This window comes from Amblyomma mixtum, chromosome 3 (assembly GCF_055824585.1).
Source record: "Amblyomma mixtum isolate Tamu chromosome 3, ASM5582458v1, whole genome shotgun sequence".
Lineage (NCBI taxonomy): Eukaryota > Metazoa > Arthropoda > Arachnida > Ixodida > Ixodidae > Amblyomma > Amblyomma mixtum.
In genome coordinates, this window is record NC_143014.1 from 288280657 (window position 1) to 288301899 (window position 21243).

General features: G+C 49.8%; 1 protein-coding gene across 7 annotated transcripts in view; it reads right to left on the minus strand.

The window, feature by feature from the left end:
- LOC149355101 (uncharacterized) overlaps positions 1-21243 on the minus strand; it is a 74466-nt gene that overhangs the window by 35735 nt on the left and 17488 nt on the right. For 2 of the 7 annotated variants that reach the window (XR_016291434.1, XR_016291433.1), the window contains exons 3-4: positions 18670-18930; positions 6422-6539 (exon numbers count right to left, since the gene is read on the minus strand). Coding sequence is in view for 5 of the 7 variants with exons in the window: in XM_089583611.1 (XP_089439737.1) it covers positions 10899-11177; positions 18670-18930 (540 nt within the window). In the remaining 2 variants the exon portion in view is untranslated. Of the gene's footprint in view, positions 1-3710; positions 6540-10691; positions 11178-14661; positions 15748-18669; positions 18931-21243 lie in introns of those variants that run through there. The other 5 variants (XM_089583615.1, XM_089583614.1, XM_089583613.1 and 2 more) reach the window with 5 other exon arrangements.

The window sequence follows — 21243 nt, forward strand, 5'->3', positions numbered from 1 at the left end:
CGACCTTTGGGCCTGGTCAAACAGTTCGCGACTGAGAGACGCCAAGTTCCTCCTTGCCCGTGTGTGTGTGTGTCTGTGCGATGTGCGCGATCACGTGGGGAGGGCGGAGCCTAAGAAGACGCTAGCAGCCCATTGGACGCTCACCCAGAGATCAGATACCCTAGCTGGGTGCCTGGGGAATCTGAACTGCATTTAAGCAGCAATCTGTGGGGTGCCAGATGATCCTCCCTCATTTTCTGACTTTGGTCCACTTGCTACTGTACAAAATGTAAAATAAACCTTCAAGCTTGCTATTCCTCCCGAAGGCTTCCCTCCGTAGTCTGCCTGCTTCGCCCTAATGCGGGGAAGACCCTGGTCCCGATCCCCGAGCACATCAACTGGTTGGCAGCTGTGGGATGGTCTGCGCGGCGTCCTGGCTCCGGTATGGGTAAGTGCACGGTCTTGTCTCTTTTGAGTTTTGCCAGGTTGTACATCTTTGGGATTTGTAAACCTAGGTAATAGAATGTGGCTCCAGAGATTGCCTGGGAATCTTCTCTGACCACTAGTAGAGACTAGCCGTCGCCTGGGGAGCAGACATGGACTGGAAAAAGCTGCGCAAACCGGACCTGGTTTTGATATGCGGGAATTTGGGCATTGATTGTGGGTCTATCCGTCGGAAAGCGCTCTTAATTGAGGCAGTGTAGGCAAGCGGTGCAGACGCGGAGGAGATAGTCGGATGTTGGGAGGACATTCGGGAGGAATTAGAGAAGGCACAGGAACTAAAGAAGCGAGAGGATGAAGAAAAAAGAAATCGCGAAGAGCATGAAAGAGAGGTCGAGAGAAAACGGCTCGATCAAAAGACGCCAGAGTGGGAAGAGCGGGAAAAGGACCGCGAAAGAGAGCTGCGGGAAATCACACGTCAACTTAACCTCGTAAGAATGAAAACAATTCGATCTGGGTTAAGTGTTTTCCGAACAGGCGATGAAATCAGGACTTTTCTTCAAAATTTTGGAGGCATTTGTACGGAGGAGCAGCTAGACCGGGGTTATTGGTCAGTTATGCTGCTGGCTTTCCTCCCGTGGAAGTCGGCAACGTCCTAGCGCGCCTGTCGGACGAGTATGCGGAAGATTATGCAAAAGCTAAAAGTGAGCTTTTCATGCACTTTGGAATTCCCGCAGAGGTCGATCTCAAAAGCGAAATTGACGGTGGTAAGCTACACCACGACAGTGTCAACGAGCGACTTAGGAGCTCCGCTCAGTCGCCGGAAGACACGGCAGCTGCTCAGAAGTACCGGAATAGGGCAGATTTGGCTCTAGAAAAAAAGGCTACTTCAGCAGCAGCGACCGATGATTTAGGTCAAAAATCTAGAGAACAGTGGAGATCCGCAAGCCGCGAGGGCTCGGGGGATTGTGAAGGCACTGAGGCTAGCAATGAGAAAAAGTGCCGATCCGCAAGCCGTGAGGGCTCGAGGGATAATGTGGACACTAGGGCTAGAGAAAAGTGCATATCCGCAAGCCGTGAGGGCTCGAGGGATAATGTGAACACTAGGGCTAGAGAAAAGTGCATATCCGCAAGCCGTGAGGGCTCGGGGGATAACCAGGACACTAAGGCTAGCGAAAAGTGCATATCCTCAAGCCGTGAGGGCTCGGGGGATAATCAGGACACTAAGGCTAGCGAAAAGTGCATATCCGCAAGCCGTGAGGGCTCGGGGGTAAATGTGGGCACTAAGGCTAGCAGTAAGGAAAGGTGCAGCGCGGCGGTTTTGAGCCCAGAGGAGCGTGCACTTTCCGGGAAGAAGGCGGCCGTCTCTAACCCTGAGGCAGATGCTCTGTTGATAAGTGAGGTTGATTGCTGCGATCGAGAGGGTAGCACACAGGACAAAAACGCTACGTTAGGCGAACAGCGTAGTTCAGGTTCAGTTGCAGGCCAGAGCGTTAGTGTCGTAAGCTCGAACAGCAAGCCTCGAGAGAGAACATTATGCTCAGGAGAGAGTAAAGTGCCGATGAGACAGTCAGATACTACGACATGAAGTGACTCGCCGAAAGCACGAGCCCATTGTTCAAAATCAAGGGGTAAATGCGGCTCGGTGCTGCGTCAGAGAGAAGATGCGGAGAGCGAGGACACCGCGAGAAAGGGAGGCGCGCAGGGCTGATCTGCTAAGACAGTTTTCAGAAGGCGGCCGCGCGCAGGGAGAACCAAGCGAGAGCGTGCTCTCCTGAGAACAGACAAAGTACCATATGTATCAGCAGCGCGAACACCACACAGGAAGAAGAAGGAGAAGAAGGTAAAGAGCGCTGAACTTCCAACTTTTATTTGAGCAAAAATTGAACCCGCACTTTTATACACATACCAGGTAAAATCCCACCAGGGGGTAATCAAGGCGTTCTATCGAACTGGGACCAACACGATGTCCAGGGCATCAAAATGATAACTACTATCACACTATACAAAGACTTCCATGAAAAGCACGAATGACATGCGGAAAAAACAAGACAATGTAAAAACAGGGCTGAGTGTGCGCGAATGGAAAAATGGAAAAACAGGGTTGAGGGCGCGAATTTTTCCATTCGCGCACACTCAGCCCTGTTTTTACATTGTCTTGTTTTTTCCGCATGTCATTCGTGCTTTTCATGGAAGTCTTTGTATAGTGTGATAGTAGTTATCATTTTGATGCCCTGGACATCGTGTTGGTCCCAATTCGATAGAACGTCTTGATTACCCCCTGGTGGGATTTTACCTGGTATGTGTATAAAAGTGCGGGTTCAATTTTTGCTCAAATAAAAGTTGGAAGTTCAGCGCTCTTTACCTTCTTCCCCTTCTTCCTGTGTGGTGTTTGCGCTGCTGATACATATGGATCGCAACCAACTAGCCCGACAGATGGTGTTATTCAAGACAAAGTACGGGCCGAGGACACTGTAAGGCTAAAGGCCGGCCAACAGTGTAATCGGCCGAGACGGTCACCGCGGCACGCCAGATGCGACAGGCACCGCACGAGGGCCAGAATGACTCGGCGTGTTCAGACACAGCGAAAGCCACCTGACCCATTGTGGCGACGCTGCGGTAGTTCTTGCGGGACGAGCGAAGCTTGTAGCAGGCCACAGAGAAGCAAGTATAGCTACCACCCGAAAGAGCGCAGCAGAACGCGTTTCAGTCTAAGGCCATTCTTGAATCGAGGGGGGAATGCTCGTAGGCATTGCTTTCTTAGATCGTCCCCCTCCCGCATTCTTTTCAAGTCCTGCTCAGGTGGTGGAGACGCGCGACCGGGGTGCGAAACAAATCAATGTCGCGTGGCGTCTGGAGCCCGAAGAGGTGAACGCGCATTTAAGCCCTTCGGCTTTTGTCGGGTCTCGGCGGCCCCAGCTACTGTCAGTCTGCGACCCCGCCGAGCGCAGCTCAAGAATAGGACCCCTCGTGTCGCGACGGGGGTGGTTAGCAGATTCCGAGAATGAGTCTCTGCTGTTTGCTTTTTCTTTTTTTGCTGCTGCCGAAAAAGTTTTGAGTATGTGTAGTTTTGGTATGGTCATTGATAACTTTTGCAGCAGTGGTCTTGCATTTCTTTTAATGCTAACTGTTTGACAATGCACACGTAGTGCTTATGTATAGCAGCGTCCGCTGTCATGCGGAAATGCTGGAGAGACGGGCCATTGTAGGACACTGGCATAAGCGTCTGGAGTCTCTTTGTTTAAGGATTAGACAGATTAATGTGAGTCGGGCTCCGATATTGAGGGAAGCTTTGCCAGGTTGAGCAAAGGTGACGGCACTATGCGGTCATGCAAATGAGGGGCAATTTTAGTGGCAATTACGAGTTAAACTCCATTACAAAGAGGGCGAGAAAACTGAAACGCGAGGGCCTCAGCACGTGCTTTCTCCGTGGCCCTATTGGAAATGCTTAAAGTTCCCGAGCAAAACAGTTTGGATTTGTTTTCTCCGCATTTGCATCTCTGAAGCGTCACCGTTTTGTTCTCTTTGTCGTCTAGTTGGAGCGGTTTTCTTCGATCAAAATTCGGAAGCGAGTGGCTTCCATTACAAAAGAAAACAAAATTGGCTCAATTAGGTCCGGTAGGCCAGCTTTCCAGGCATGCGCTTTCGAACCGAGGGCTATGGTGTGTATCGAAATTTACAGCCTTTGTTTTAACCTTATCCGAAAACCTGGCAGTTCTCTGAGGTTGGCCGTGTGCTGCCCTGCTGGAGGTATGGGCTTAGTGTAGGCCTGATCACTAATGCTCCGTTTCGAGGACCACTGCAAGATGTGCAGGGTTTCCTGGCCGACCTGTCGAGCAGAAGGACTCGGACGCTGACGTACATTCGTGGTGCACCGATCAGCTGCAACCACTTCGTGACGTCTTCTTGGCGGCGGACGGACTGTAATGATCGGAGGCCCAGCCAGCGGGGAACGGCGAGCCAGTCAGGCGCCGTCAGGTATGCGGCCGAAAGCGCTGCTGTTTTTCGGAGAAGACGCAAGGAAAAGGGTGCCTGGGGGCGGCTTCTGGCGACGGCGGACAAAGGTTGTAATCCCCTTCGCCGGCGATGCTGACTGCAGCTCTGGTGCCGAACTGCGCTCCTGGGGACTGGCAGCGGAAACAGGCGAGCCAGTCCGGCGTCATCAGGCAGCTGCGACGGAAAGCGCTGCTGTTCGGGGGAGACAAAAGAGACACTGCGTGGGGCAGCTACTGGCGACGGCGTCGGCGTACACAAAGGCGTCTAATCCCCTTCGCCGGGAAGGCTGAGTGCGGCGCTTCTCCCGGACTGCCGTGGACCGAGGGACGAGACCCAGTGGCGACGACGGCGGGGCGACGGCGCCGCTAACTCATTACCCGCGTGCGCCCTGGGCAGCAGACAAGGCGGAGGGGCGACACGGCTGAGTTGTCCCTTCCACCGAACTGAAGAGGTCACCGGTGTGAGCGGTCAGCGCTCGCGTCCCCATCGATCAGGATCGCCACTCAGCAGCGAACGACCTTTGGGCCTGGTCAAACAGTTCGCGACTGAGAGACGCCAAGTTCCTCCTTGCCCGTGTGTGTGTGTGTCTGTGCGATGTGCGCGATCACGTGGGGAGGGCGGAGCCTAAGAAGACGCTAGCAGCCCATTGGACGCTCACCCAGAGATCAGATACCCTAGCTGGGTGCCTGGGAAATCTGAACTGCATTTAAGCAGCAATCTGTGGGGTGCCAGATGATCCTCCCTCATTTTCTGACTTTGGTCTACTTGCTACTGTACAAAATGTAAAATAAACCTTCAAGCTTGCTATTCCTCCCGAAGGCTTCCCTCCATAGTCTGCCTGCTTCGCCCTAATGCGGTGAAGACCCTGGTCCCGATCCCCGAGCACATCAGGGTGTAACGGCTGTGATGTCATACTAGTTGCCACAAAGCGATACGCGAGGAGAGGACCGATGATACACGTTACGAGGGCTAGAAGAGGAAAAAAAAAATTGCCCTGCCCGTACCTGCACAACAGCATTACCGGGAGTTCGGAGCAAACGCCTCTAGTTCCCTTCGCTGCCACCACGTGGCACATGGCGTTGAATATTAAAAGAAGCGCGTTGACTACATACGTGACGTACGAAAATGTTCGACCCAGGGGCTGCAGAGCAGAACGGGATAGGCCTCTACGGTGGAGGGCTGTGCGCTGTCTCAAATTTCTGGCAATGTCTAGGACCGAAGGGATTGCGACTGAGGCAAGGGAGGTGCAGGCTGGGCACTGCCAGCAAAATTGCTCTAGAGCAAGGCTGCACTTCCTAACGACTCGTCCGCGGCGCCACAACAGCGCGGTACGCATAGCTCAGAAACACGTCATGTTGCGCCGCGGACCAGACGCGAAATCGCAATCATCGAGTAGAGCAACCAGTGTGAACGTCTGAACCTATATTACTAGCTATCGGCACTTGGCTTAGAGCATTTCATTCAAGAATGATGGATTTGCCGATATATCGCCTGTGGGCGCCATTTGCAGGCGATTTTCAGAAAATTCAAGGGAGAACAAAGCGCTTGACATCTCATTAGAGTCTGGGTTCATGCCGTTTGATGAGAGCTGAAGTTGAGTTCATTTTCTCTAGCAGGAGTGAGGGAGAACAGGCTTCATACCCAGAGTCCAAGCAGAATTTCAGAAAACCGACACCGCTGACCTCACGTAAAATTGCAAACTCTGGAAGCTACCTAAGGCTTAGTTCGCAAAAGGTGACCCCGCGAGATGCCATAACAGCAGCTCATAGGAGGTCTCGGACGCGACTTCTGCTGCCAGGTGGCGTGGGCCGCATGTGCTAATAAACTGGAGACCGTTACGAGTACCTTAGCGCGTCCAAAGTACTCCACACATCTTAATGGGTTGTCTATCTGTGACTTCATCTCGACCATTGAGTTCGGCTTGAGCAGAAACCCGCACTACCTTTGATACGAATGAACGCTTCGTTGCGCGCAGGGATGCAAGTAATCAAACGTTTCCTCTCACCTTATGGCGGCTGTCAAGCAGCTGCCGAAGGACTCGTAATCTTGTTGCAGTGCACGCGTCGAACGCGCGAGGTCAGCGGCTTTCGGGCTGCTCGAAGTTCTGGCATGCGCTCGGTGGGCTAGCGGAAGAGAAGAAAGAAGACAACTGCAGATGATACACAAAGGCGGATGATGAGGATCATCATTTAACGAAGCGACCTCTATCGCATCGCAACTGATGCACGTGAATTTCCTTTCTTAGTGAACAATTATGGATGCTGCTCTTGGGGCTGAGCAGGCGGAGCGTATACGTTTCCCTTGGCATGGAAAACCTGCGATATGGGCTAATCGAAGGAGAAGGAAACATAGTTTTAAAATAACTGTTGATCCTTCCACACTGCTCTGCAGAGAGGGATGGAGAAGTCCCGTAAGAACCTAACTTTTACTCGGGCATCGGTGCCGTCCTGCGCTGCCGGCTGTTTTTCGATAGCAGTGACGCCAGGAGGTGCGCACTGCTTCTTATCGCTCGTTGCCGCTGAGGTCGAGATTTTAGAAGCGGCCAATAAATGAGCTTTTTTATGTTTTGATTTTTTAGCTGCTGATTGCTTGCGCGTGCGAGTGTTCTTCGATGCTGGTTATCATCCCCGTTTGTATCGCGCCCACCCTTTTCACCTCTGTTCCTCGCCTAATGTAAGGTGTCTGCCTTTCATTAAAAAAAATGCAGTCAGCGCTCGCGTCTCGTAAATCTTCTCTCGTTCTGTAGCTGCACGTGGTAGCGCGGTTATATTTCTTAGAATCAGGTTTGCTTTGTAAAAATAAAAAATTAAGGATTTTTCTTTTCCCCAAGTGCGAAACTTACCTCATCCTGTGAAGTCACTGCTGCCACCAAGGAAAAATTCTGAGGGCACTTAAGTCTGCTTAAGTGGAAAACATTGGAAAACATGTGTTTTAATGAAAGGAAAGGGCGCAGTAGGTCTCAAATCTTTGCATTTCGGTGGACACCTCAACCGCACCTTAAGGGTAAATGTACGTACTCTCAGAAAGCATGCAATTGAAGGTGCATTTGTCATTGGGCCGAAGCCATGTCGCATGCTAGCCTCTAGCTTGACCAAAACATGTAAGCTATATGCAAAGCGAACTGCTGTAACACCGCCGGGAGGTGGACGACATATGGTTGCTCAAAATTTTGGTGAATGTATTCGGGATTACTGCCACCACACTCTGTTCAACGGGTGATGACATCGCTGGAATTTCGTCTGCGGCTGCGATATCTGTTATTCACAGCAGCGTCGTCGCTTCGGCGGATGCGGTTTTGTGCTGCGGGTGTCTTCCCATAATTTCTCCTGACTACGCGCGGCAGCGGCTGTGACTTAGGTCGGGTGCGACATCACCTCTCCAAGTTTTGCGTCATCCTGTCACGTCACCTCGAACGCCGGCGGCCCGGGGGCGATTCCCACCTACACCCGAATTTTTCTTTTTATTCTAATGTGTTAGGACTTACATGACATCACGTGACCGTTGACGTCATAGGAGACAAACTTACGGCTTCACATTTTGCGGATACTTCCGACGTCAACATAGCCATCTAAGGTCTCGGCATTAAAATTTCTGCTGTCTGTTGAGATAATGCAGAGTGTTTTGCCATGTCAGTGATGACAGAGATGTGACACTATAAGCTGCTCCGTGAGTTTTCTTTTTTATACCTCTCAGAGCGGAAGCTACGAGTCGGTGTCAAAGGCTGAAAGCACCCACAAGCGTTATTGGCCGGCATTTCTAAAATCAATGCTAAAAATGCCCTCGTTCATTCTTTGCCTAAAGAAATTGGCGTTGAGAGCCTGAGGTATCGAGTGCACCACAGAGGGGGATAGGGAATTAATTTCGACCACACGAGGTCTCTCACATCCCCTAATTACCTCGGTAAATTTTCGTTTCGCATAACGCTTCTAGCGAAATGTGCTTAGGCGGCAAGGAATTGAAACCGAGGATATGAATAGCAATGCCACAACCTCTTTATCTCCTCAATGTAATTAGTGAGCTCTGTATGTAGCTCAAGAAGATGACCAAATCGCTGTTAACTGAGGCAGTCACCGACTACTTGGAAGCAGGACGACAGGGCAAGAGACGAGCGACGCACGACGGTGCGCAACCTCCTGTGTGGAGGCCTCGCGCGCCGCTGCCCCCACATCGACCGTGAAAACAGGCACTGGGTTCGGGCTCCCATCACTTTGTATCGCTGCTGGTTGTGGAGGTCTTGGTGGCAAATTGTGGCTCACTAAGGCGCTCTAGGCTAATTTTTGTTTTGCTGCTATTTTTTAGCGCTCCAAATAAATACAAATTATGAAAAGCTGGAATGTAAAATCGAATCGAGTCCGAAGTTCGAATCGTATCAAACCGTTTTATGCGTTTGAAATTACGCAGTCAAAATACACCCACTGTAAAGTGTCCCAACGGTGACACGCGTAGTATGGCAGTTGAGAATGAGTGTTCAAGCGCAATGTTTGTTTCTTAGTACTACCTCCGCATACCACAAATCACGAACCTCGTAATGGCACGATTATTCCTCTCTTGAGAGGAAATACAGGTGTAAAAGAGATTGTCATAAAAAAATAGAGGATATCGAGTGTTTCTGATCCCTGGAAGAATTGCACGACAGACACACGATGAAAGGGATTAACCAGTTGCACCTATAGGCGAACGAATGCCGAGACTATAGAAAACAGGCCAAGCGGACGCTTCTCAACTGTCCTGCGATACTCTATTTTACCTCTGCGTACATCCCTTCAGTCTGCGGGTATTCCTTGCCCCTTCAAGCGTTTTAAAACACTACATAGTCAGCGTTGCGGTGCTTGACAGCCTTTCCTCGTATTCTTTTAACGGCCCCATCATAGGATTTATACTAGCAAGCATACGCGTTCTACCCTGTACCAAGCATTTGTCTTGAGTCACTCCGGTCTCTCTCTCTCTCTGTCGCACGCACGCACACACACACACGCACGCACACTTTCATCCAAACTGAACGTTGGAATAACCTCCGCTACGGTGGACGAGAAATTAGCCGTCCCTGTGAATACTGCCCTTCTGAGATGGCATCACGATGAAATTCTAATTCAGACGGGCTCTCCTGCCCTGAAGTAAATACGAGATGACCTAATCCCTGGCTTGAATTCTGTTGTGTATGCTTACACCTAAACTGCACAAAGAAGGGAGAGCTATCCTCCGAAAGCTCCGAAAACACCCTACCATTCTTCTAAATCTCCTTCCACGCTTCATGGTAATGGCGCTACCAGAGGTGGGAATGCCCTCATTTTCGCCTTTCCTTCCACACCCTCAACATTGAATCGTTGGACTTACCCAATATCTTGTAAAATTCCCTCGCCTTCCTTCACCCTCACTTTGTAAATGACGTGGTCCTCCCTTGCCCTCACATCCCTTTCTCGGCCGTCCCTCACTGTCACCCTCATAATCAACAGTTCTAACATTTGAGTTATTTTTCCTTATTGCCAACATATGCCCATGTTACCGAGTCGCCCAAGGCACACGCTATTGTTCACTGGGTCAGGTTTCAGCTGTGTCAAGCCGCGTGATTGTTTTAAGCCTCGCACTCCGAAGTTCAGTAGGCGAGAATGGCCACATTAAATAACAGAGGCACTACACACATGCTGTGGCCGATCACTGTCAAGAGCCGGGTCAGTTTGGCACTCCTCATAGCAGCGATTAATATGCACTGCGCCCGCCGTAAAATGCGCAGCGAAACTTCTCGCGACGCTCTAATTAGCCAGTCGGAGGCGAGTGCAGATGAGTTGAATCCAGACTCACCAACCGACGCTGGACAAGGCTTTCTGTTTCCCAGCCACTAAAACCTCCCAGGTCTTCGATTCCGCGTAGAGTACTTGGACATTACTGCGCTGGCTTCGATTTTGTGAGCCAGCGTGCGGTAACTAGATCATCAGGCGCCGAACTGACGACCCCCCCCCCTAATTCTCAGCCCCATCCCCGCGTACTGAGCAGTGCTCACCGAGTGCATGGGAAGCATAAGAGGTTCCGTAATAAAAAATAGAACTATCGTTACAATTCTATTACTTGTGGGGAATGCGATAGCATCACAAACAGTGAATTCCAGGATAGGCCACACCATCGGATGAGGCGTGGGAGGGGAAAGGTGGCAGGCCAGGTGACCTAAAGACTTCATAGCTACCTAGACCAATCAGCAAATTTTATGAGAAAGCGCCAGCTCTTCTCCATGATGAGGCTTCGGATTGCTGCGATGGAAGTGAAAGAGGGGGAGATTCGACAGGTGGTGACGTGATGACTTCATAACTGTCTGAACCAGTCGACGCCTTTCATGACTGACCACAGTGCGGGTTTTTATTCTGCATTGTGTAAGAGACACGCTACTCATGAAGGACTACAGAGCAAATTCTCGAATTATTATCTGTGAGTAAAAATCAGCACTTTCAAAGCCATTAGAAGAAAGCACTGCGTTGGAAGCCGCTGTACGGTTATGTCCAGCAGGAGGTAGTTGATGACGATGCGTGACGCCCAATGCTCGAGACCACGGATGAGAGAGATGTCGGTGGACCTGAGAATGCTTGGATGCGGACAGCCCATTTGCAGGGGACTGACGGGGTCGGCGGCATCTTGCAGTGCAGAGCAGCCAGCATGTCCACCAGCAGTTTCCTGTCCGGGTCACTCAGTGCCTGCTGACACCATTTCTGGAGGGTGGTGTACGGGTAGGCCAGGCAGTCCTCGCCCACCCCGTGGTCTGGGAGCACCCGGGACTGCAGCAGAGAAACAGCACCAATCGGGGGTCGAGCAGCAGGCCCACAACCAGCCTTAGGGAGGCAGTGTGGATGCACACGGCGTCCCCCAGAAACCGGTGCAAGATGCGCAATTCGTCGACGTGAGTCCGTCCAGGGAAGCCTTGACCTCGCTGCCTTTCTTCCATGTCCACTCGAGCACAAAGGGCAACAGTGGCTATGAGGCTAGTTCATCGACTTGGTGTGTACGCCCACGGAGGCAGTCCAGAAGCCCACCAACCGATTGTCCAGAGCTACATCAAGCAACACCCTCCGGGCTGCCTGCAGTGTTTGCGTTCCGCAGCGGAGAGCAGAGGTCACGGCTAATGAGAAGCGGTAGCCGGCATTTATTCACAGACATTCATACTTGCAGTAATAACCAGAGTAGACAACAAATCAGTGCCCAACAATGACAAACAGGTGTCATTGTTCATGCTTTGCCTAGTTTAGAACTACGTGAAAAAAAAACTTTGCTCAGAATCTTCATATTTGAGCATTACCTATCGATGGAAACACAACTAATCGACCACGTTCTTTTAAGTGGTCCCGGTTGCTATGGTGGCTGAAAGAGGCACTGCGGTAGTTTGAGGTTATTCCTCGCCCGTGGCTGTTTCAGCTGCGTGCGGGGAATAAGAGGCGGAGGAGAAGGGAGACGATCATGGAGAAAAATAACGTCATTGGGTCTAATGATCGGGTCACGCGAACGAGTCTCGCACTATCCTGCACTCGCTTCCTGATAATCAGCGCCGCTTGAGCAGTTGTATGCCCCTTGTCGTCATCGCTGGTATAACCTCACGATAAACGTCTTGTTATGAGAGGCGGGCTTCTGTATCAGTGCTAATTCTCACGCTAGTTGGTTCATTTCGGTGTTTAGTTACGACTGCGCTAAAGTAATGAAGACTATGGAGAGAACGTTATGTTGAGAGGGTAGCCGGCAGGCCAGAGCGCAGCCACCGTTTTAGACGGAGTCTTCTCAACCCGCAATGCACGGACACCGAGGGACGGCAAGATGCGCATATCGCGATGCTGCTCTTCGATCCTGGTGAAATAATTCGGATGCGGCTGGTGCCGGCAAGTCTCCACTCGCGTGTTTTAGTTTTTTATATGTGGTCTCTCTGCCATTAGTGGCGCTGAACAAAAGTTCTTTTTTGAGCGAAAGCTCCACTTCACGAGCAAAGCTGCAAAAGCCGATACATCGCTTGAGCTTTGACCTTGAACAAATAAATATATCAGTTAAATAAATATTGCCGCGACTGGGATTCGAAACGCGGCGGCGTGAACAAGTCAGCTTCGCTGGCCGCTGCACGAGAATACTCCTGTATCGCCGCAGCGGATCACGCCCTGTGTTAAACAGCAACACACTCTCACGCTGTACATTGCACATCGTCGTCTTCATCAACTTCCATCTGCGGCGCGTACATAAGAGATCAGCTTAACCTCAGCCTAATATCGTCGCCAGACGTGCCGATGACCCAGAAAAAGAAAAGCATGAGCCGATCATGCTAAACACATGCTTTCGCACGTCTGATCGGTTTAACAGCATTGAAACCCTACCATTTTTTTATTTATCTTCTGAGTACCTCGAGCTTGTACAGCAGCGAGCACCTCAAAGACTGTTTGAAGCTAAGTGGAAAACGGTGCAGAAAGATCGTGCTTTTGTCCTATTTGATTCGACTTCAATGTATCTTTTCAGTTGACTTCCAAGGCAATAAAAAATATTATATTTAAGTGACGAACGGCAGCCTTCACGGCAGACCAATGGCGTAGCCAATGAAATGTTGATCTTTCCACCTCATATCCATGCACCTCAAGCACCACTTTACCCCTTCCCCTTATCTCACTCATCACGAATCTGTTCATGTAAGGCATGCACACGGTAACTCTCTGCCTTAAGACATCTCCAACGAACACATACAGAACTGCCCTGGCGAGCTCCGGTGTCAGGAATGTTATGCGTATACATAGAATGCAAATGCAGTGGTGTTGTTCACGGGCCACTCTGCAAAAACGCTACATTACACGACAACTCGAATCTACAATATTCCCACGTACCGTATTCTCGGAAAACCTGAAATCGTACTCCTGGTGCACTTCGCTCATAGCTGTGGACGCTGCTCGTGGCCTACATCATCTACGTCTGGGGTAACCATCACACGGCGCTGAGCTGCTGCCTCAACCAACTTATATTAATAAGGGACCCTGACCAGAAACTCACCACAAAGTTTTCCCTCTCTGTCTTATATCAGCTGGCACAAACAACCTCTAGGTTTCCGCACCATCAGCCCGAAATGAGCATTTCTGGAGCGTATGAACAAACGAGGAACTTTTTTTTAAATAAGCCAAATCTACCTTCGCAGAAATCGAGAAATAAAGTGCAAGCTTTTTATCCGTAGCAACACATTAGAAGCTGTGAGGTGACATGGGGCGCTATGCTGGAAGGCCCGAGTTTGCTGAAACTCGGAATCTTCCCGAGTTCTGGCGACGCCCTCAGATGAGTGAACTAATGGTAGCAAGATAAAATCCCACCCTCGTCACGCCTCCAGCTTCATTGGGTTATCTGGATATATTCCGTGCTTTAACATCGCATCGGCGCCACCTCATGGTCTTCTTGGGCGGTCTACAAAGAACGGGTCACGTGAGCCAACCGCCGGTGCACTTTTCATTTGTCTGTCGCTCCACCAAGTGCATTGCGTGTGCAATTCAACAAACAAGGTTTGTTGAATTTTATAATGCACTTAGTACACCTTTATAAGCATTTTATAGAGTGCAAAATTTGGATTTAAAGCGCTTTAGAGTGATTCATACATTATTAAATTTTCCTTTGTACCGCGAGGGAACGCTACCAACGCTACATCATGTGCAATGCTAGGGCTAGCAACGCTGTGAAGGCTGCGGAAGTAGTCCGCAAATAAAATAAAGAGAGGTGTATCGCTCTGCGCTGCTTTGTGGCCGTGTGGTCTAACGCGTCGCTCCGGAGGGTCGACAGGCAATGGGCGTGCGTGGGTTCGAATTCCGCATAGTTAAAGTTTTTTCCCACATTTTTTTTTCATCGCAAGTTGAATTTCGCGTGACTTGAATGAGAAAACTCGTTTTGTTCAGAATTGCTTGAATATTTTTCCGTGTTCTGAAAGGAACAGGATGCATCTGTTCATTTGATGCATACCGCATACACCATACACCATACATACACCACCTCGATATGGCCTGTTTTCTCGTGTTAAGTGTTAAATTTTGAACATAGTATTGATTCCCACAGTGACAGCAAATAGTACTGCCTCAAGAGTCAGCTTGGCTCGATTTCCCTGCTCTCCTAGAAGAGCAGAAGCTGCTCAGGCAGGATTTTCATGCAGCCAGGTACAAAGAGTTCCAAGCTGTGGGAGCGTCAAGTAAGAATGCAGAAAAAGTTGTACAACGCTAGGAAAAAATTTTTCAAAAGAGCAAACAATAAATGAGACAGGACATTAAAGAATGCTGACCCCGCAGTGTTTGCGAGAAATGGTTTATTCTGGAAACAGCCATTGGCATGGATCACAGTGCACAGAAATTAAAGGACACGTGCAGTGGATGTACACCAACACACAATCAGTCAAGTGCTCCAAAACTGAAAAAAAAATGTGGAGCCATCGAACAACACTATTTGCTAAAACGAAAACCTGACCAATGTACTAACAAAGACGTGACTCGAAACAAATTCACACTCAACTGAGCAAGAGCCAGCTTGAAATCATTCACACCTCCGAAAAATTAAGGACAAAACATACAGTACTGGCTACCTCAACACTGGCACTGCATAACATGTCAAAACGACCAGAGATTGACGGTAATGCAAGACAGCACCAAACCAGGAATTCCTTTTCAGGACATGAAGATCAGAAACCCATACATACCATTCCCAACCCTCACACACAAAATGAGGCCAATGCCTAGGGGTTTGTGAATGTTCGAACTTTTTGGACAGCATAATTGAATAAAATTTTGTGGAGTTAGTCGAACGAATCAAACAGTATATGTTCAAAATTATTTTAAATGAATCCAATTTACTCTCAAAATTTCATATACTTTCCGAATAATTCACACAACGCTTCATTAAGCTCCACCGTATTTTTCTGCAATTGAACTTCCAAAAACTGCACACATTGACGACGTGTACCAGTATACGTATTCTAATTGGAAAAGTACTATTTGCATTCCCTTACAAATTCTACTTCTCTACAGACACTATTAACATGACCACCTCAACACCTACACTACAAGTTACTGCCCAATACAATTTGATGCAACGAATTGCAATGATGCAATGATTTGATGGAAATGTTACAATTTCCTCGGTAGACTGATCGACACACACACCCACATACACACATATTTCACATTTCCACCCACACACGCACAAAGGTGATGACAGCAAGCCGATGAGTCCTCTCTCTTTCCTCAGTAGCGTGTGTATTACACATCAATTCGAAGTCAGACAAGTTCCTCGATGCCAATCAAATCTTCATCACTGGAATCGGTGCTCGACTCATCAGAGGAGGAGTTCCACGAGTCGGAAATTCTGAAGACAACCGGTTCAATTTCAGCGTCAACAATCATATCGCGTTGCCATGCTTCAGCCTCAACTTGCTCCACATGAACACAACAGTTATGCCAGTTTTCCTGGCTTACAGACGCCAGTGCTTCCGGCAGGAGCTTTGCCACTTCAGCCAAAGTGAAACATTTATTGCGACTTACGATTATGAATATTGCATAAGATTGCAATCTGCCAAGTGACACAAATGATACCGTTTAAAAACCCATTAAAATGCATGCATGAAATAGCTGGAAAAATCCATGCACCTATTACGTGCGCAAACATGAGGTAAAAAAAAATTATCTACACTGAGCGTAAAACTGCTCAGTTACTGATAAACGGAAGCGGTTTTCAGGTTTAATACCCCAAAGTAACTCAAGCGAGGAGGCATGCCATGGTGAAGGGCTGCCAATTACTTCAACCATATGGGGTTCCTTAACATCCACTAACACTGCACAGTACACGGACTACTATCACTAATAAATGGGAGAACATTCCATTAAGCGTGACATGCATGAAAGCAAAAACAGCATTGCTCGATTGTGTTCAATACATAATGTGCCTTCCTCGTGAAATAGTAGGCCTTCACCACGTCAGAGCTGGACTTCGAAGGGGCCTTTACGCCAATGTAGGTCCTGTCGACGCATCCCACGACGTCTGTGATGCCGCCGCGCAGAAGGAAACGCTCCTTAACATACGCACGCTCGGCCGCAGTCGTGGGGAAAGCAACACACCGCTTCTGCACAGCCGCGTCGATAAGCGCGTCGGAGACGTCCCTCACGCAGCGGCTCACAGTGCTTTGGTGGCGTCCAATAAAACGGTCTGCGCCGACGCTCCCCTGGAAGCTCCCGGTCGCGAAGAACCGGAAAAGCAGAGGACTTGCACTTCGACCGAAAGCGAATGAGGCCCGGTACGCACTCTCCGCAGGCGTGGGTCGCCGCCTAACTCTTTACACAACCATCGTACCGATGTTTTGGAGAGGCGAAAATATCACTGGAATTCGTCGTCGGCCATGGGAGTAAACGGGTCCAGTCGGCCGTACTGACATTTGCCGTCAGAGGAAGCGATGACCCAGGCTGCTGCTGCTGCCGCCATGACAGTCCCGAGATGAATTCGGGGCACTTCACCGTTCACGAGTTTAGATCCGAGTTCACCTGTCAGTCAAAACCATTGTTCACGCCCCTGGCGTGCCGTACATAAATTATAGGCGTACGCGCTTTGGGTGGGCCACTCCCAACATCCCTGCCAGCTACAGGTATGCTGCGCGGCTGTGCTGATTGCTGACAGACATCGACGATGTTGACCATCGAAATATAACAGGCAAAACGGACGTCATCGCTGAATAATCTAAGCACCTCTGCGAAGGACACGCAACGTGGCGACAGCCGCCGATTTCTTCGCCCGCATACCAAGATTGCACAACACTATAGCCTGTTGCAACCACGTAAGACACAGCACAACGCTGACGGCACGTCACACCTGCTTGCAAGGCGTCAAACACGGACCGCGATGACGAAACGGTGCTTGGAGCACGTCCTACTCCAACAACATGGCACCACAGGTGTTTGGCTTGGCCGCGCTTTCATCGGTGATAAAGCTCAGCATCAATGTGTCAAACACATCCGGGATCGACAAACGGTCGCTGTTCTAGACCCAGTGCAATAAAGAGTTTGTAATTTCCAGCACGCAAACACTGCGTACTTCACAACCGTAACACCTTTATCTGTTAGAAGTCCGTTAGACTGTAACAGTCCGTTAGTCTGTTAGAAGAACTGCAATGCAGTTCAGTTTTTTGTTGTTGTGTATTATGCAAGCCAGAAGATGCATGACTGTTATATTTTGATATACGACACAATAAAATATATTATCGCAATGGCCGAAAAATAAGTCAGATTCAGCGTCTAGCAGTTGCCCAGTCTTTCCAGTCGAAGGCAGCGCTACCGGCGGCGTGTCAGCGCAGCATCTCTCGTTTTCGGCACGGCCGGCTGCCGCTCTAGTTCGTATGCAAGCCACGCTGCAAGCAATGGCCTCACTATCGCCACTAGCGGCAGAAAGTGTCAAATCTTTGTTAATTTCCTAAAGCTATGCTTTTCAACAACGCTTCATTGGATTCAGATTTAGAAATAAATTTGGGAATGAACAAAATGTTCGTAATATTATCTGTTGCTTTTTAACGTATTCGAGAAAAGAGAAAGGGTTGATACAAGAGTGCACCTAGTGCGCACTGTTCGTCTTCGGAAATGGAGAGACAGATAGAGCCTGAAAGAGAAGACACGCCTTTGACACCCCCGAAAAGGCGTGTCAAACAGCTAGCGGTGAGTGTGCAGATAGATAGGAAAGAAGTCACGATTTCGCGATTGCTGACATGGCGCTGATAACTTCAGGTAGCGCTGCGGCCTGGTATTGCGCAGTGCATTGTGTTTGAAGTGTGAAACGGGCGCGCAGGGTGCGCTTGTATCGCCTTTACGTGGCTTTATCTCTACATTTTATTGTCCGCTGCCTGCGCACGTTCCGCGCTATCTTCGTTCACTGACTGCCGTCATCGCAAACTCGGATGAAACTCGGGCGAGCGCCAAACTCGGGCCTTCCGGCATAGCGCCCATGCTTTGAAATGCTAGTTATGTGGCTTATTTCATTTTCATACTTTTCCAAAGTAAAGATATATGAGCAAACTTAGAATTCCAGCCGAACTGCATTTAAATTCTATATCTGGATTTGGCTCATTTTGAAAACTAAACCCCTTAGATAAGAAATTAAGATTTTGGGCGCTATATTTCAGACTATTCAAAAAAGGTAGAAAAGAGGCCTCAATATCGCCGCATGACTCGCTCAAACCCAACACTCAAGCCGAGTTGTCCGGCTCTCGTTGTGAAACAGCTTGGCCTGACCAGTGGTTTACGCACGTACCTGACGCATCGGGAACCAGAGCGCCGGTAGGGACAACCAAGCCGGGAAAGCCGACTGCGCTGGCGACACGCTGTCGAACACGCCAGCTTTGGAAGTGGCAGCCTGTGTGCGCGGAGTGTCTCGGAGTGCACCGAAGAGGGTGGGTCGCAGCTGGGCCAGAGGTACGCGAACGTTGCGCCTCCTGTCGGCAGGTGGGAGCCACTGCAGCCCGCCTCCTTCGGCGCCCGTGGAGCGCGCCCAGTTCTCCGTGCCGTCGGGGTCCTGTACATAAAGGGCGCGTGTGACGAGTGCGGCAAAGCTCTGTTATTTTAACCCCACAGTGACAAGTACAGAGGTAGGGAATTTTGTGTGCTTCCACCCTCAAGAGACGTACCTGACCCTTAAAGGGCCACTGCCCAGGGTACGGACATTTTTGAAAAACAAGCCCACTGCATAGATGAGGCATCGAAGATAACCTCTGCAAAACACTAGAGCCATGCGCGCCCCGAAAAGCTGCGAAAATTCAAATCAAAGCCCGCTCGTTCTTTCCTTCAACAAAAACGGCCCGCCCCACTACTCTGAACCCCGTTGACGTCATGGGGGGTTACTTTCGCTAAAGGCACTCCATTGGTGCATCGTTCTGACTGACGGGAGACGGTTGGGCGTAGCCTTGGCATCGCGTCGTCTGCACAACGCTTTCCGCAGCGCCTTCTGTTCTGGCTCATGCCTACAAACCCGCATGAATGAACAAAAAAAAAACTGCGGAGGGAGCGTGCGGCGACAGCCTTGAACCCTAGCCATAGAAAAGTTAAAAAATAGTAAAACTGAGGGAGTTGGTTCGCCCCCCCCGCCGTGATCACGTCACGAGACACTCTGCGTGCGCGCTCCCTTCTCAGTTTTTTTTTCTTCTAGGCAAGCCCCCCAAAACAAGGTTTTAATTAGTAGTGCAGCAGAGCCTTTCCCTCGCTCGCCCACTTGACCGCTCCGCACAGACACCGCTTATCTTCTTGCATCTTGCGTACGCCTTGACTCCAATGAACGACATGGGCTTCGGAGCGGAGAAAAGACACAAACACACAGAACACAAACACACATGAAGAAAAGCAAACGGGCGGTTGCCGGGTCCGCACTTCGCCGTGTGTTTCGAACAGAAACGACTTCCGCCCCTCCGCTCGTGAAACGGTAGGGAGGCCTAAAAAAAAATGAAAAGGTGGCTCGCTAACTGGGAATGACAAACAGATGTATGAAAGGGTGCGCTCGCTAACAAGTCTAGGTGGTCGAGCCGATCGCGCCTCTCGATCGTTCAGTGTGCGGAGAAAATGCGACGACGCTGTTTCGTCGTTGGATGCGCACGCAGCGACTGGAGTCGAAGCACGATCTGGCACAAATTGCCAAGAGATTATGACTTACATAAACAAAGGCGCTCTGGCGGTCATTTCTCTTGACCCGCCCCAGTCTTTGATAAACCAATCGCTACTTAATTTCGCAGTAGCCACGGCCGTGTGGTTTGGGCATAGTCTCGAAACCAGGGCTCGAATAAATGAAACAACCAAATCAAGAAAACATTCATAAATTGCTCTCCAGGCAACACCCGGCTTCCCCCAAGAACGCACTTTTCCTCTTAAGTGCATGCACGTGCATAACTGCCTCAGGGCGGCCACCTTCGCGTGCTGCGTCTGACCGGAAGACCTTTGTTTACCTCCCCGCATGGCTACAACGGTATCAGTCAGCGGATCAGTCCTTTGATCCGTCGCGGTGGGAGGGAGACTACCCCTTTCGGGACGGCAAGGCCATGCCGTACGCGCGCCCTCTGCCCGAGGCGTCGCGTCAACGTTCCAGAAGGGCGTCCACCCCATGCCGGTAATTGCTTCAGCATGTGTTGCTCGCTGCGCTGCGCGAGCCACGCGGGAAGTACAAAGGGGAGAGCCGGCGTGGTCGTGTACGAGGCGCGATCTTACAACAACCTCAATTCAAAACCTGCATTTTAAATAAAAGTTGAGTGCCACCTGAAAGGAAATTTTGTGAGGTCATTGCTGCCGGAACGAGTTGTCTTTTTTCTGTAAGCCGTTTTGCCCCTCGTTGAAAGAGCGAAATACCAAAGGGTCGTGGGACGACCTTTGAATGCCGAACTCCTCCCACTGGTCTCATAATGTTCGCGGGCTCTTGTGCTGAAATATCCGATGCTGTAGTCGGTGTCGATATTTGCGATGGACTGGAATTTTATTCGATTAGTGCAGCTCGCACACCTGCGCCTCAAAATGAAGTTATCTTCTGAGTTACGCTTCCTTTTGTGCTCTAAAATTGCCCACTCATTTTTTTGTGATTGTGCATTTCTTCAAAAATTAGGTTAGCATTTTTTACAACCGCTTTCAAAAATGAGCAGAAGTTGCACGCCTCTGTTCATCGCCGAACATCAGTATTACTGTAGCATAACTGATTTTATTGCATTACGAGAGGTTGCGCCATATTTTGGTAATTTTCACTTTGACCTGACACGCCTTGTGTAGGTAGATACACGACCAAATTGAAAACACAAGAAAGTGGCTGCCTCACTGATCAGTGGTCATTGACTATTGTCAGGGAGTTTGCAACATA